The sequence below is a fragment of the Theropithecus gelada genome, chromosome 18 (genome assembly GCF_003255815.1).
Source record: "Theropithecus gelada isolate Dixy chromosome 18, Tgel_1.0, whole genome shotgun sequence".
Classification (NCBI taxonomy): Eukaryota; Metazoa; Chordata; class Mammalia; order Primates; family Cercopithecidae; genus Theropithecus; species Theropithecus gelada.
Genome location: NC_037686.1, coordinates 44894554 through 44911351, shown reverse-complemented (window position 1 = coordinate 44911351; position 16798 = coordinate 44894554). Strand labels below are relative to the sequence as shown.

Below are 16798 nucleotides of genomic sequence, written 5' to 3'. Positions count from 1 at the left end.
TCTCAGGTTTGTCAAAGATCAGATGGCTGTAGATGTGTGGTATTATTTCTGAGGACTCTGTTCTGTTCCATTGGTCTATATCTCTGTTTTGGTACCAGTACCATGCTGTTTTGGTTACTGTAGCCTTGTAGTATAGTTTGAAGTCAGGTAGTGTGATGCCTCCAGCTTTGTTCTTTTGACTTAGGATTGTCTTGGCAATGCGGGCTCTTTTTTGGTTCCATATGAACTTTAAAGCAGTTCTTTCCAATTCTGTGAAGAAACTCATTGGTAGCTTGATGGGGATGGCATTGAATCTATAAATAACCTTGGGCAGTATGGCCATTTTCACGATATTGATTCTTCCTATCCAAGAGCATGGTATGTTCTTCCATTTGTTTGTGTCCTCTTTTATTTCACTGAGCAGTGGTTTGTAGTTCTCCTTGAAGAGGTCCTTCACATCCCTTGTAAGTTGGATTCCTAGGTATTTTATTCTCTTTGAAGCAATTGTGAATGGAAGTTCATTCATGATTTGGCTCTCTGTTTGTCTGTTACTGGTGTATAAGAATGCTTGTGATTTTTGCACATTAATTTTGTATCCTGAGACTTTGCTGAAGTTGCCTATCAGCTTAAGGAGATTTTGGGCTGAGACAATGGGGTTTTCTAAATGTACAATCATGTCATCTGCAAAGAGGGACAATTTGACTTCTTCTTTTCCTAACTGAATACCCTTTATTTCTTTCTCTTGCCTGATTGCCCTAGCCAGAACTTCCAACACTATGTTGAATAGGAGTGGTGAGAGAGGGCATCCCTTTCTTGTGCCAGTTTTCAAAGGGAATTTTTCCAGTTTTTGCCCATTCAGTATGATATCGGCTGTGGGTTTGTCATAAATAGCTCTTATGATTTTGAGGTATGTTCCATCAATACCGAATTTATTGAGTGTTTTTAGCATGAAGGGCTGTTGAATTTTGTCAAAAGCCTTTTCTCCATCTATTGAGATAATCATGTGGTTCTTGTCTTTGGTTCTGTTTATATGCTGGATTATGTTTATTGATTTGCGAATGTTGAACCAGCCTTGCATCCCAGGGATGAAGCCCACTTGATCATGGTGGATAAGCTTTTTGATGTGCTGCTGAATCCGGTTTGCCAGTATTTTATTGAGGATTTTTGCATCGATGTTCATCAGGGATATTGGTCTAAAATTCTCTTTTTTTGTTGTGTCTCTGCCAGGCTTTGGTATCAGGATGATGTTGGCCTCATAAAATGAGTTAGGGAGGATTCCCTCTTTTTCTGTTGATTGGAATAGTTTCAGAAGGAATGGTACCAGCTCCTCCTTGTACCTCTGGTAGAATTCAGCTGTGAATCCATCTGGTCCTGGACTTTTTTTGGTTGGTAGGCTATTAATTATTGCCTCAATTTCAGAGCCTGCTATTGGTCTATTTAGGGATTCAACTTCTTCCTGGTTTAGTCTTGGAAGAGTGTAAGTGTCCAGGAAATTATCCATTTCTTCTAGATTTTCTAGTTTATTTGCGTAGAGGTGTTTATAGTATTCTCTGATGGTAGTTTGTATTTCTGTGGGGTCGGTGGTGATATCCCCTTTATCATTTTTTATTGCATCTATTTGATTCTTCTCTCTTTTCTTCTTTACTAGTCTTGCTAGCGGTCTGTCAATTTTGTTGATCTTTTCAAAAAACCAACTCCTGGATTCATTGATTTTTTGGAGGGTTTTTTGTGTCTCTATCTCCTTCAGTTCTGCTCTGATCTTAGTTATTTCTTGCCTTCTGCTAGCTTTCGAATGTGTTTGCTCTTGCTTCTCTAGTTCTTTTAATTGTGATGTTAGAGTGTCAATTTTAGATCTTTCCTGCTTTCTCTTGTGGGCATTTAGTGCTATAAATCTCCCTCTACACACTGCTTTAAATGTGTCCCAGAGATTCTGGTATGTTGTATCTTTGTTCTCATTGGTTTCAAAGAACATCTTTATTTCTGCCTTCATTTCGTTATGTACCCAGTAGTCATTCAGGAGGAGGCTGTTCAGTTTCCATGTAGTTGAGCGGTTTTGCTTGTTTCTTAGTCCTGAGTTCTAGTTTGATTGCACTGTGGTCTGAGAGACAGTTTGTTATAATTTCTGTTCTTGTACATTTGCTGAGGAGTGCTTTACTTCCAATTATGTGGTCAATTTTGGAATAAGTGCGATGTGGTGCTGAGAAGAATGTATATTCTGTTGATTTGGGGTGGAGAGTTCTATAGATGTCTATTAGGTCTGCTTGCTGCAGAGATGAGTTCAATTCCTGGATATCCTTGTTAACTTTCTGTCTCGTTGATCTGTCTAATGTTGACAGTGGAGTGTTGAAGTCTCCCATTATTATTGTATGGGAGTCTAAGTCTCTTTGTAAGTCTCTAAGGACTTGCTTTATGAATCTGGGTGCTCCTGTATTGGGTGCATATATATTTAGGATAGTTAGCTCTTCCTGTTGAATTGATCCCTTTACCATTATGTAATGGCCTTGTCTCTTTTGATCTTTGATGGTTTAAAGTCTGTTTTATCAGAGACTAGGATTGCAACCCCTGCTTTTTTTTGTTCTCCATTTGCTTGGTAAATCTTCCTCCATCCCTTTATTTTGAGCCTATGTATGTCTCTGCATGTGAGATGGGTCTCCTGAACACAGCAGACTGATGGGTCTTGACTCTTTATCCAGTTTGCCAATCTGTGTCTTTTAATTGGAGCATTTAGTCCATTTACATTTAAGGTTAATACTGTTATGTGTGAACTTGATCCTGCCATTATGATATTAACTGGTTATTTTGCTCGTTAGTTGATGCAGTTTCTTCCTAGCCTCGATGGTCTTTACATTTTGGCATGTTTTTGCAATGGCTGATACCGGTTGTTCCTTTCCATGTTTAGTGCTTCCTTCAGGGTCTCTTGTAAGGCAGGCCTAGTGGTGACAAAATCTCTAAGCATTTGCTTATCTGTAAAGGATTTTATTTCTCCTTCACTTATGAAACTTAGTTTGGCTGGATATGAAATTCTGGGTTTAAAATTTTTTTTCTTTAAGAATGTTGAATATTGGCCCCCACTCTCTTCTGGCTTGTAGAGTTTCTGCCAAGAGATCTGCTGTTAGTCTGATGGGCTTCCCTTTGTGGGTAACCTGACCTTTCTCTCTGGCTGCCCTTAAGATTTTTTCCTTCATTTCAACTTTGGTGAATCTGGCAATTATGTGTCTTGGAGTTGCTCTTCTCGAGGAGTGTCTTTGTGGCGCTCTCTGTATTTCCTGGATTTGAATCTTGGCCTGCCCTACTAGGTTGGGGAAGTTCTCCTGGATGATATCCTGAAGAGTGTTTTCCAACTTGGTTCCATTTTCCCCCTCACTTTCAGGCACCCCAATCCGACGTAGATTTGGTCTTTTTACATAATCCCATACTTCTTGCAGGCTTTGTTCATTTCTTTTTCTTCTTTTTTCTTTTGGTTTCTCTTCTCGCTTCATTCCATTCATTTGATCCTCAATCACTGACACTCTTTCTTCCAGTTGATCCAGTCGGTTACTGAAGCTTGTGCATTTGTCACGTATTTCTCGTGTCATGGTTTTCATCTCTTTCATTTCGTTTATGACCTTCTCTGCATTAATTACTCTAGCTATCAATTCTTCCACTTTTTTTTTCAAGATTTTTAGTTTCTTTGCGCTGGGTACGTAATTCCTCCTTTAGCTCTGAGAAGTTTGATGGACTGAAGCCTTCTTCTCTCATCTCGTCAAAGTCATTCTCCGTCCAGCTTTGATCCGTTGCTGGCGATGAGCTGCGCTCCTTTGCCGGGGGGAGATGCGCTCTTATTTTTTGAATTTCCAGCTTTTCTGCCCTGCTTTTTCCCCATCTTTATGGTTTTATCTGCCTCTGGTCTTTGATGATGGTGACGTACTGATGGGGTTTTGGTGTAGGTGTCCTTCCTGTTTGATAGTTTTCCTTCTAACAGTCAGGACCCTCAGCTGTAGGCCTGTTGGAGATTGCTTGAGGTCCACTCCAGACCCTGTTTGCCTGGGTATCAGCAGCAGAGGCTGCAGAAGATAGAATATTGCTGAACAGCGAGTGTACTTGTCTGATTCTTGCTTTGGAAGCTTCCTCTCAGGGGTGTACTCCACCCTGTGAGGTGTGGGGTGTCAGACTGCCCCTAGTGGGGGATGTCTCCCAGTTAGGCTACTCAGGGGTCAGGGACCCACTTGAACAGGCAGTCTGTCCCTTCTCAGATCTCAACCTCCGTGTTGGGAGATCCACTGCTCTCTTCAAAGCTGTCAGAGTCGTTTGCGTCTGCAGAGGTTTCTGCTGCTTTTGTTGTTGTTTAGCTGTGCCCTGTCCCCAGAGGTGGAGTCTACAGAGACAGGCAAGTTTCCTTGAGCTGCTGTGAGCTCCACCCAGTTCGAGCTTCCCAGCGGCTTTGTTTACCTACTTAAGGCTCAGCAATGGCGGGTGCCCCTCCCCCAGCCTCGCTGCTGCCTTGCCGGTAGATCACAGACTGCTGTGCTAGCAATGAGGGAGGCTCCATGGGCGTGGGACCCTCCCGGCCAGGTGTGGGATATAATCTCCTGGTGTGCCCGTTTGCTTAAAGCGCAGTATTGGGGTGGGAGTTACCCGATTTTCCAGGTTTTGTGTGTCTCAGTTCCCCTGGCTAGGAAAAGGGATTCCCTTCCCTCTTGTGCTTCCCAGGTGAGGCGATGCCTCGCCCTGCTTCAGCTCTCGCTGGTCGGGCTGCAGGAGCTGACCAGCACCAATTGTCCGGCACTCCCTAGTGAGATGAACCCAGTACCTCAGTTGAAAATGCAGAAATCACCGGTCTTCTGTGTCGCTCGCACTGGGAGTTGGAGACTGGAGCTGTTCCTATTCGGCCATCTTGCTCCGCCCTCCATTTTTTTTTTTTTTTTTTTAAATAGTGGATACTCTTCAAGTGGGGCAAGTAGAACATGCTGGGAGTGATTTTCACAATCCAGTAATTGACATTTTATTAGTCAGAGATTAGGAAGTTCCCTGAAATACTGGTCCAATATTTGGACAAATCTAACAGAAGAGTCACAGTTGAGGCAGACGAATAAGGACAACTGGTTTTATTTATTTATTTATTTATTTATTGATGGAGTCTCACTCTGTCACTCAGGCTGTAGTGGCATGATCTCAGCTCATTGCAACCTCTACCATCCGAGTTCAAATGATTCTCCTGCCTCAGCATCCCAAGTAGCTGGAATTATCAGCACCTGCCACCACATGTGGCTAATTTTTGTATTTTTAGTAGAGACGGGGTTTCACCATCTTGGCCAGGCTGGTCTTAAACTTCTGAACTTGTGATCCACCTGCCTTGGCCTCCCAAAGTGCTGGGAGCACTTTGGGCCTCCCAAAGCGTGAGCCACCGCTCCCGGCAACTGGTTGTATTTTTTAAAGCACCACAGTTAGATTATCTTTCTAGGAAATTTTAGTTTGTGAATCACACATTTCTGACCCAAAAAAATTCTATCAAAACTAATAGCAGGGATTTCAAGGTAAAATCACACAGCTTAATGTTTCCTTTTCTACTGAAGAGTGCCAGCCTTTTCCAGAGTTGCCCTTGCACTGTGAACTTGGGTCCCGCAGTCATTGGAAACCATGTGTCCTAGTCCATTTTATGCTGCTTACAACAGAATACCTGAAACTGGGTAATTATTTTAAGAAAGGAATTTCTTCCAGGTATGGAGGCTTAGAAGTCCCAGGTTGGGCTGCATCTGGTGAGGGTGTTCTTGCTGGTGGAGACCCTCTGCAGAGTCCCAAGGCAGTGCAGGGCATCACATGGGGAGGGGGCTAAATGTGCTAGCTCAGGCCTCTCTTTCTCTTCCTATAAAGCCACAAGTCCCCCTCCCATGATACCCATTAATCCATTAGCCATTACTTCATGAATGGATTAATCTATTTACAAGAGCAGAGCCCTCATGATCCAATCACACTTTAAAGGCCTCACCTCTCAATACTGCCGCACTGGGGAATTAATTTTCAACATAAGTTTGGAAGGGACATTCAAACCACAGCACCATGATCTGGAGAACTAGGTGCCATAGACTGAATGTGTTCCCCTAAAGTTAATATGTGGAATCCTAATCTCCAGTGTGATAGTATTTGGAGGTGAGGCATTGGGGAAATACTTAGGGCATGAAGGTGGAGCCTCATGAAGGGGATTAGTGCCCTCAGAAGAGAGACCCCAGGGCTGGGCGTGGTGGCTCTGTAATCCCAGCACTTTGGGAGGCTAAGGTGGGCAGATCACCTGAGGTCAAGAGTTCGAGACCGGCCTGGCCAACATGGGAAAACCCCGTCACTACTAAAAATACAAAAATTAGCCAGGCATGGTGGTGCATAGCTGTAATCCCAGCTACTTGGGAGACTGAGGCAGGAGAATCACTTCAACCCAGGAGGTGGAGGTTGCGGTGAGCTGAGATCGTGCCACCGCACTCCAGCCTGGGTAACAGAGTGAGACTCGTGTCAAAAAATAAATAAATAAGAATAAAAATAAATAAATAAAAGAGACTCCAGAAAGCTCCCTTACCCCTTCTGCCATGTGGAAGATACAGCAGGAAGATGGCTATCTATAAACCAGGAAGCAGGCCTTTACCAGACACTAAATCTGCTGACATGTTGATCTTAGACTTTCCAGTCTCCAGAACTTTGAGAAACAAATTTCTGTTATTTACAAGCTACCCAGTTTACGGTATTTTGTTATAGCAGCCTGAACAAACTAAAATACTAGGCAAGATTTATTTTGCTGCCAAAAAATTAGATATTTATCACTTTTCAATTAAGTGTTTTAGTTGATGACTATATTCAAGATGCAATGATAATAAAGACTAAATTTTGCTACCCTAGGATTACAAAGTAAAAACTATGCTTAATTGGCTGATCAATTCCAAGGAAAAAAACTGCTTATAAACTGCTTACAAATCTACCATATGTTTAATTAAACAAAAATAATGTAAGACATTATAATGAATATCATGGGCTAGCCTGTTTATCAAGAATGATTAGCCAGAAAGAAAATATGACATTAAGCCATTGCATGTCTTTTTTTTTGAGATGGGGTTTCACTCTTGTTGCCCGGGCTGGAGTGCAACAGCGCAGTCTCGGCTCACTGCAGCCTTTGCCTCCCAGGTTCAAGCAATTCCTCTTGCCTCAGCCTCCCGAGTAGTTGGGATTACAGGCATGCACCACCACGCCTGGCTAATTTTGTATTTTTAGCAGAGACAGGGTTTCTCCATGTTGAGGCTGGTCTTGAACTCCTGACCTCAGGTGATCTGCCCACCTCGGCCTCCCAAAGTGCTGGGATTACAGGCATGAGCCACCGCGCCTGGCCAACCCATTGCATGTTTACTGCAATTTCAATACCATGTACAAGAAAGTACAAGAAAGGCCTAACAGTCTTTCAGTACTTCATAAAGCAGCAATGGACACAACTGTCGAACATTTCAAAGGTTACTCTATAGCATTGATACAGATATTTTCAAACCCAAGGACTTGATTTGGTGTATTATGTATGCTTTCAGTTACACAAATTGGTCTAATAAGCAAATGGGTTAAGTGGAAGCAAAAATTTAGGATTTGAAAGAAATTTATGGCTCAAAGATAAGAGGGACTAAAATAATCTTGTCTGTCACCCAGGGTGGAGTACAGTGGTAGGATCAGGGCTGACTGCAGCCTCAACTTCCAAGGCCCAAGTGATACTCCTGCCTTAGCCCCCTGAATAGCTGGGACTACAGGTGTGCACCACCATGCCTGGCTAATTCTTTTGGGGGTAGTTTTAGTAGAGATGAGGTCTCGTTATGTTTCCCAGACTGGTCTCAAACTCCTGAGCTCAAGTTATCCTCCTGCCTCACTCAGCCTCTCAAACTGCTGGGATTAAAGGCATGAGTCACTGCACCTGGCTCCAATGTACTCCTTGGCCTCAGTTTCCTCACTTGCAGAATATAAATTATCCTTACACTTCATAGAATTGCTAGGGAGACTAAATGAGATCACCTACATAAAAATACTTACCAGAGCACCTGGTATAGAACAAGTGCTCAATTAATGTTAACAGAATAGTAAACAACAAAGAAAAAGGAAGTTGAGTCAAAAGAAGGATACTTGCGTCAGACTGAAAAGCATATGCAACATTTACAAGGCCACAGACTTTATTAATGGAATTTTACTACTCTGTCTCGTTTTAAAGTAATTCTCATCTTATATTTGGGTTACATGTAAAAGATTTTCTACTTTAAAGGAATCTGCTTTAAGGATCACAAAGTGAAAGTTCTCTGTCGTTTGTAGGGAAGTTGGAAAAAACAGCTTCAACCTTATCACGGCCAACTGTTAATTCTAGCCATCATCTCCTTAGCTTTTGTGAGGGCAGGGAATTGAAGAAAACTGGTCCACACAGTAGTGGTTCCCAAATCTGGCAGGTTATCAGCACTGCTCAAAGAACTGTTTAACCAGACAGATTCCTGAGTTCATCACCAGTCTACTAGGTTGGAATCTCAGGTGGGATCCGGAACCTGCATATGAAAAGAGTGCTCCAGGGGACTGTTCATTAATTAAGAGAATTCTCTTGAAGTCCTCATTTTAATGCAGGGAGAATCACTGTGACCAGATTCCTTCTGAGATAACCCCAATCAGAAGAGATTCTAGTATCAACATTATGAGTGTTCTATTGTGCCTTCCTACAGCCCTTGTCCTGCAAAATGACTCTGGAGGGATTCAACTGAGGAACTGGCCTTGGCTAAGATTTCCCATTTGCTTCCTTCTCAATGTGTAGAACTGGTGACTTGGAAAACTGTAGCAACATCCTGCAAATGTGTGTGTGTGCATGTGTGCATGTGAGGTCGTGGAGTTCATAACAGAAAATTTCTCACATGCGGATTAAATGGTCCTAAGAATCAGGTATTACATTATTCTAGCAGTTTCCGGAGCCATTTATGAGCCTGAGTTTACTATTCCATGGGAGGCCGAAATAACTTACAAGACTTGATCTTTGTCTTTACTGGACAAGAAACTCAAGGAGAGTCAGAATGGGAGGGAGAGCCACTGTGATTGTTGAATTCTGCAGAGATCATTTTGGGCCTGGTGAAATGGCAGAAATGTCATCTCCCCTTTGAGGATAGAAGCCCAGCACAGAACTATCCCCTTTATGCTGAATGCTTCCTAGCTCCCATCCCACAACAAAAAGGTAATAATATTTCAGGAAAGAGAGAAAACGATTTTTTAAAAGTCTAAAGTGATAAAAACAAAAACAGGAGAAAAAAGTCAAATGACATCATTTGTACAATTAAAGTAGCTATATGCTAGCAGCAGATTTAGTCTGAAGAAGAGGCTTTGCTGCTGGGCTGGTGGATGGTGTCAGGCACTCGGTCTCCTCGACTTTCTATCAGGCCCTGAACACACACATGCTCTACATGGATCAGGGAAAGTAGAGAGAATGAACCAGAAAAAGCAAACAGTGGCTCTTTATTGGACTCTCGTAGAGCCTGACAGGCTCTCCATGCTCTTTACCCTCTGAGAAAGGTTCAGAAATAGGAAAAAATGAGATCACTTGAAAATTTTATCCTCATAACATAAATCAGAATATTTTACTCTGCTTGAACTATGAAATCACTGCAGGTGACAGTCAAGAAGACAACCCCTGAGAAACTATTAAAAATTTAGTAAGGCCAGTTTACATAGGAATTAGCTTATTGATGAGAACTACTAAAGTAGAGGTCTTCACAGAAGGGTTTTGTAGCTATAAGAATGTAAGTGTGGAATAATGTAGACTTTTAAAAAGCGACTGTTCCAACAAAGTGACCGAGACCTCCAGTCTTAACTGAGCTTCTTTATAATATTCTGGAATAAAAGCTGACCTTTTAAGAGTCTATGGAGAGCCATTCTTCAAAGGACATTTTCTTGAAGCAGCATTTTATGGTCAACGGGCCCACTGTTTGTTGATATCCTTCTCTTTCTCATTTCCTCCCTCCCTCCCATCCAGCAAATAGTAAAGTGCCCAGTATGTGCCAGGTACATTTCAGATACCCCAGTGAACAAAATATGAAGACCTCTGCCTCCTGGAGCTTACATTATCTAGGAGGATAATAATAAATAATTATACAGTATGCTAGATGACAAATGCTGCGGAAAAAGAAAACATACAGTAGGACTGGGGGACTGGGAGTGCAGAAATGTAAACTGGGAGGTCGGGCAGGCCTGATGGAGAGAGAGATTTGCTCACGAGAGTAAAGACTTGAAGGGGATGCAGGAATGAGGCCAGTGGACATCTGGAGTAGGGAGAGTGATCCAGGCAAGGCTCTAAGAGTGGAGAGGGCTGGTGTGTTTGGAGCAATTATCTAGTGCTGTGCTTCTCAAACTGGAGCAGGCATCAGTTCACACAGGGGCTGATGTTAAAGCGTTGACTGCCCCAGCCCCACAGATTCTAATTCCATAGGTCTGGGGTAGGGCCCGAGAACCTCCATTTCTAGCAAGTTCCTAGGGGATGCTGATGCTGCTGATATGAGGATCACACTTTGAAAAACAGTGATTTGATACTTTATTTATTTATTTATTTAGAGATGGAGTCTCACTCTGTCCCCTAGGCTGGAGAGAAGTGGCACAATCTCAGTTTCACCACATTGGTCAGGCTGGTCTCAAACTCCTGACCTCGTGATCTGCCTGCCTCTGGCTCCCAAAGTGGTGGGATTACAGGCATGAGCCACCACGCCTAGCCTTGATATATTATTTTAAAAACTGTCTTGAGTTACTAAATAATAGTGGATAATTAAATCAATTTAATGGGTCTGATCAGCAATTTTAAAAAAAGAAACAGAATAGGCAATGTTGGAGCCCATCACATTTAATGAAGGTAAGCACTGTTTATGAAACTTCCATTTCAGTTGTATATAAATGTGTGAATTGCATCATGATGTAAAATGTATTTTTTGCTGTGGGTGGCAGTCTAAAGAGTTTGAAAGCCACTGGTCTAATTACTTTATTGCACCATTAAATAATACAAGCCACATTAATACAGCAGAGATAATTAGGGGAGTCCTATTGTTCCAGTTAGACACTAAGCTGAACTTGCCTTGGGCCTTCTCTTGTATTCACACACAGATTTCCCCACCTGGATTTCTCTTTCATCCCAGCTTTATGGAAACCTTACCATCCTTTTAAGACAGAGAAGGTCAAGTTCAGGTTTCTCTTAAATGTTCCCTGACTAGTTCTTCCCAGCAGTGTCTCCATTCCTTCTTCCAGAACTTAACTTCTACACCATTCATTTGACACGCAGTGTAAAGTGCCCTGCTCTATTCAGCTTTGCAATGCAAGGGGGTGCCTTTCTCTCCTGAAAGGTAATACATTTTTCTGAGGGCAGAGGTGGTGTCTTACACACCTCTGTTTCCCCAATGTCCCAGCAATGCTATGGTCAAAGTGGTAGTAAAATAACGAGCTGCAGTAGGAAGAAACAAACCACATTTGTAAGTGATGCTTTGCTTGTATATTAGGGGTGATATCAGTGATGATGATGATGATGCAAATTAATGTAAAGGGAGAGATGAGTGCACACATCTTGAGAAGCAAATCTGGGGACAGAAGGAGAATGGTGGTAGGAGACGGGCCAAATACAGGAAAATCAACTGGTAGGGAAAGCTTAGAGGTAAGAGACCCTTTGTCTTCCACCCGGGAGCCTGGGCTGAGGGGGCCTTGGGACAGCATGCCATGGAGAAAAGCCTCACTCTTCACTGGGAGTCCCTCCTTTAATGTTCTGCACTAATGCTGTGCAGTGAATAAGGGGAGTTGAAGGACCAAAGGAGAAATCAGGATTTTGGCTGAGAAGGAGAGAAATAGGAATCCAGAGGTGGAGTGGAGAAGTTAATTTACCCCACGAATATGTATTGAATGAGATGGGTGTGCTGGGGGATGGTTTTTGCTATAATGGAGGGACATACATGGTGCCATAGGAATGTGGAGAAAACCACCGAGTGTGCGTGGGTGAATCGGAGTGGGCTTCATAGAAAGCGGGGAGCACGATCGGCTCACCTGACAGACAAGCCACGAAACTGTGAGGACCCAGAAGCTGCACACACAAAGGCCTGGCATGCAAGGACTCTGTCCACCTGGCAATCGGCTAGTGGCTGACAGCGTTGGGGCAGAGAATCCGTAGGAGGAAAAGGAACAAAACTTAAGTCAGGAGCTAGGCCATGAAGTGCCTTGCATGCTGGATCAGAGCAGGGTATAAGGGCAGCAACAGGGCTAAGGACGCCTGGGGTGGAAGAAGGATGCGAAGTGGGGACCCCGATTAGGAGTTTATAGCAATAGACTGTGGAGGAAATGTGGAGAAGCCACATGGGAGGGTGGCAATGTGGAGGGAAAGGAATGACTTGAGAAATGAGAATTTCTAGGGTTTGGGATCTAACAGTACTTTCCTGTTAGAGGGAGGATGCTGGTTATTCATATTTCCACAGGTAGAGATGCACAAGGAGTGTGGATGTGTAGGGAGGCAGAAGAGAGTGACTGTGGACACACGGGGGTTGTTCCTGTGGGACCCCAAGGGGGCCCTCCCAGTATGGCACTCAGGAATCTGCTCTGGGGATAGAGAACTGACAGAGAAATGCAAGATGCTTAGGGTGAGATAGGGAAGACACCCCTGAATAGGAGCAAGGGGAAAGGTTATAAGCAAGTCAATATTAAGAAGCTGTGAAAAATCTCTTGAAATTTCAGTTAGTATAATTTTTTATATTTTTCTTTATGCAACTAAAAACCACAAAAGTGTTATAAAAAGTGGATATAAAATAAAGGCTTTAAAATCATTTAGTGTGAAACTGGAAATCACTTTTAATTCCTATGACTTATCAAGTGTCTTGAGTATATGAAAAGTTTGGTTAATGTCAATAACATATTATTCCATACTTTCTTATTTACATTAAAAGGTAAGTTATCTTCTGGTTAATTCCTCTTGAAAAGTACTATCTAGTTGTCAAACATTAAATACGGTAAAATTCTTAATCCTCAAATGACATAGATAATTCACTAAAGTGAAGAAAAGAGGGGATTTGAGAGTCCAACATAATGAAACCTGAGGTGGTAGTGGTGTGAGAACACGCACAGATCTGGATGGATTCCGACCCATCACCATGACATTCAAATTGCTCCACAGTAAGTGAAATGCGAGCCAGGAACATGCCCTGTTGTGGATACAGACAGCGAGAGCTTTGAGCTGCGGCTTCTAAGTCGGCTCCCAGAGGACATACTAACTTTATTTATTTCCTTCCAAACCCTAAAGGAGAAATAAGCGACTCAGAATTTCAGAGCCTGTTCTTTAGGTCTCTGTTTAAGAAGGAGGGTCCGGAAAAAATAATTACCTAGTATTGCCTTTCCCAGACTTCACAGAATACCAGTAAGAAGAGAATGTTTAGAATGATATTAATACTATTTACTCTGAACAGCCAAGTTGTTTAACTATATAGACAGATTTATCCAAAGAGTATGTATTCCCACATAGGATATTACACAAATATTTTAGAAGGCTATGTCAAATAATATTTGATTGAAAAATATTTTATTTGGTTGGAAGTCAATTACTCTTCCATGGGCTTCCAGATCTTACTGTTTACTTGCCCAAAATTGGAAGAATACTACTTCTACACATTTGGCTTCCATTCTACAAAGAAAGGGAAACTTCTAAAACTTTAGGCTCATTGTCTTCAGCTGACATTAGCTGGTGAATTTCTCATGAGTAAGGGGCACTGTGATCCTCTTAACAACCCAGAAGGTAGTAGTAAATAATTTTGAGTTTCTAAGTGTTTAATTTATATATTTTAAGAAACAACAAATCAATCAGTATATATTATTCCACATTTTCACAGAGAGCTTATTAAGACAGCATTTCCAATTTGAAACCAACTCTTTTACATCAATATCATGTATAAAACTATTATTACATACCCGATAATTATTTTATCAGTATATATTAGTAAACTAGTCCAAAGACTGTAATGTGCTGTCATGTAGCATAATGTAAACATTATTCAACACAGCTTGAATTTTCAATCAACTTTAGATACTGTGGTATTCTGTGAATTAAACTCTAGAGGTTTTAAGTGATTCATTTTATCATAAACACTCAATCCAAAAAGATGATTAAAATAATTGAGATAAGGCTTGATTGTAAGGATAAACAGCCTTTTTTTTCTAGTAACATCTGTGGTAATAATATGCTATCATTTAAACCAACTAGGATGACTCACCATCTGTGGGTAAATGTAATTTTAGTAAATGTAATCTTTTCTAGTACTGGTGATAGTTCTTTTTTTTTTTTTTAAGCTGAATCATCCTTCCTCTATCCTTTTGCAACCATGAAGTGAGATGGCAAGCTGAGGTCAGGAGTACAACTTCTTGCTATGTTCCAGAACCAATTAACTGGCCCACTTAAGAAATTTACCCATGACCTTGGCCTCAATAGGATCTTGCTCTAAATCAGAGTCAACTTGCCTGGGACCCATCATAGATCAATTATTTTCTCTATTTAGCCATAATTCTGAAAAACGAAAAGAGTTTCATTTTTGTTTATATGTCACTGTCTCAAATATAAATGACATTTTATTTTTGAACATAGTATAATAAATGAACAAATATTAACATACAAGTACTTAGCCAGCACATTGTAATTCATTTTGCTTTAAGGTAAGTATTACAGTGAACTACAAGATCAACCTTCCCCAGACTCCATTGCAGTGTCCTTTTTTGGCGGCCTTGATATTTCTACTTTGTTCCTGACTGAGCTTAGACACCAAGATCCATCACTTCCTGGGACTAGCCACTCTAATCCTCATGGATTTTTTTGTACTGGTTCACATGGTATAGTCTACATAAATTTGAAATAGTTCAAAAAAAAATCCCACAAAAATACCCCCAAACCAACCAACAAACCAAGGTCTTACTTTATGTGAAAATGGAAATAATATGAATTCTCTATATTTAAAAAATTATCTGGAATAGGAACACATCCAAGCTGGAGGACCCAGTGAACTGTAACCTGTTTTTATGCTCTTACCACATGGTGGTGCCACTTTGGCTGATAAACAGAACACTTGCCATCTTTGCTCAGTACCGTGTGAATCTCACTGTTGTTTATGTACAGTGGAACTTCTGTAAGTGATTATGATGACTAATGTGCTGTTATTTTACAAACTCTGTTATTATAATTGAAAATATTTTTATATCCTACAACAATATCTCTCAAGCATTCATTAAGCAGTGGTTCTAGTGATAGTGCTGAACAACACAGCCCCCAAAAACAGTAACACTGGAACAGACGTGAGTTGTGATAAAACACTATGAAGGCCAAATATCCACTATGACCTCCTGTGTTGGTAATTTATGTGAAAGCACTCTAAAAAATTAGAGCTAATGAAAAAAAAATTAAAAAGAACAGTAAAGTAAAAGTAAGCTGCAATGCTGTACATTCATGCATTCCCCAAAGGATCTCTTTTACATCTTTTCTTATGGGATAATTAGTCTTGAAGTATGAGTTTTATATTGTGAGACTGCTTCAGGAATACATCTATCACACAGATGTAAATGCCTTCTTCAAATACAGCATTTCCCCCACCATCTCCACGAAGTGCATCTCTTTCCACTACTACATCCCAGGCACACAGTAAACAGTGCAGCAATCATGAATGTGGGCTGTGGAGCTAGATTTCCTGGGTTTCAATCTCCAGGCTCCATCATTTTCCAGTTGTATGGCCTTGGCTAAGTTTCTTAACTTCACTGTACATCAGTTTCCTCACCTGAAAAATTAGGATGATACCACTACCCACCTTGAAGGGCTGTGGTAGGGACTGAATGAGTTTGATATAATACATTTAGAACCTGTGTGGCACCTGAGTTAATATTATGTAAATATTAGCTACTGTTGTGATCATCTTCATCATCACCTTCCCAACAACTCGTGATGATACTTTTAAGGCCGAATTTGTTTCACTGGGTTAAAGAAATAAGGTGTCCTTTTATTAACAGTATATGAATTATAGTGCATGCCATGGTTGCTTGTAGGATATGCAGTGGTATGAAAGTATTAATGCTTCTTTTGCTATCTTCTTTTGAAAAGCTGTCAGAAACCTTTGTCACAGTTCTGAGGAGCCCTTCTAGTCTATGTACTGGGTAAGCAGCATGATTCTGGATAGGGCCTGCTCAGACACTAACATTTACATCAAGGGACATGGCAGTGTCAAGTGGACATTTCTTTAGCCATCTTACCTTCAGTCTGTCTTTGGGCAGCGCAATGACGCCTTGCTTAATGATTTCCAGGACCCGTTCTACTGACAGCTCAGCTCCAGCTTGCAGCAACCTTGAGCTAAAGAAGGTGATCACCTGTAATGTAAAGTGTTATTTTTTTAAACAAGATGTATGAAGTGTATTTTTAGTAGCTGCCTTCCTCACATGGTAAACTATCATGATTCCATTCCTACAGTGACCTGGCTTTTAATTCACTAGCCCTCCTAAACACAGTTTGTTCTCTGTTGGGTTTGATAGCCGAATCAGAATTGCGCAACCCCTCAATATCCAGGGCTGATTATTCATTCTGTGAATTAAGTAGCCTCCTGAATTCTACTCTTTCTTGTGCTGCCCAACCTTGCATTTACATTTCATTTATAGAGCAGCATCCAACAGAAAGTGGGGAGAGAAAGTTAAACCCTAAAGCCTATCACTTTTGAAGCTTAATAGTAGCTCTCTCTCTCTCATAAGGGCTTAACAGGAAAGAATTTGAAACTAATGGCTAAAATGATGTTTTGGGGATTATCTATGAATTTAGCCACATTTCCCTTAT

The 16798-nt window shown here is 41.3% G+C and overlaps 1 protein-coding gene across 3 annotated transcripts in view; it reads right to left on the bottom strand.

The window, feature by feature from the left end:
- Positions 1-16798, bottom strand: part of DYM (dymeclin) — a 405816-nt gene that overhangs the window by 44640 nt on the left and 344378 nt on the right. For all 3 annotated transcript variants that reach the window (XM_025365065.1, XM_025365067.1, XM_025365066.1), the window contains one exon: positions 16228-16341. In XM_025365065.1, coding sequence (XP_025220850.1) covers positions 16228-16341 — 114 coding nt within the window. The remainder of the gene's footprint in view (positions 1-16227; positions 16342-16798) is intronic.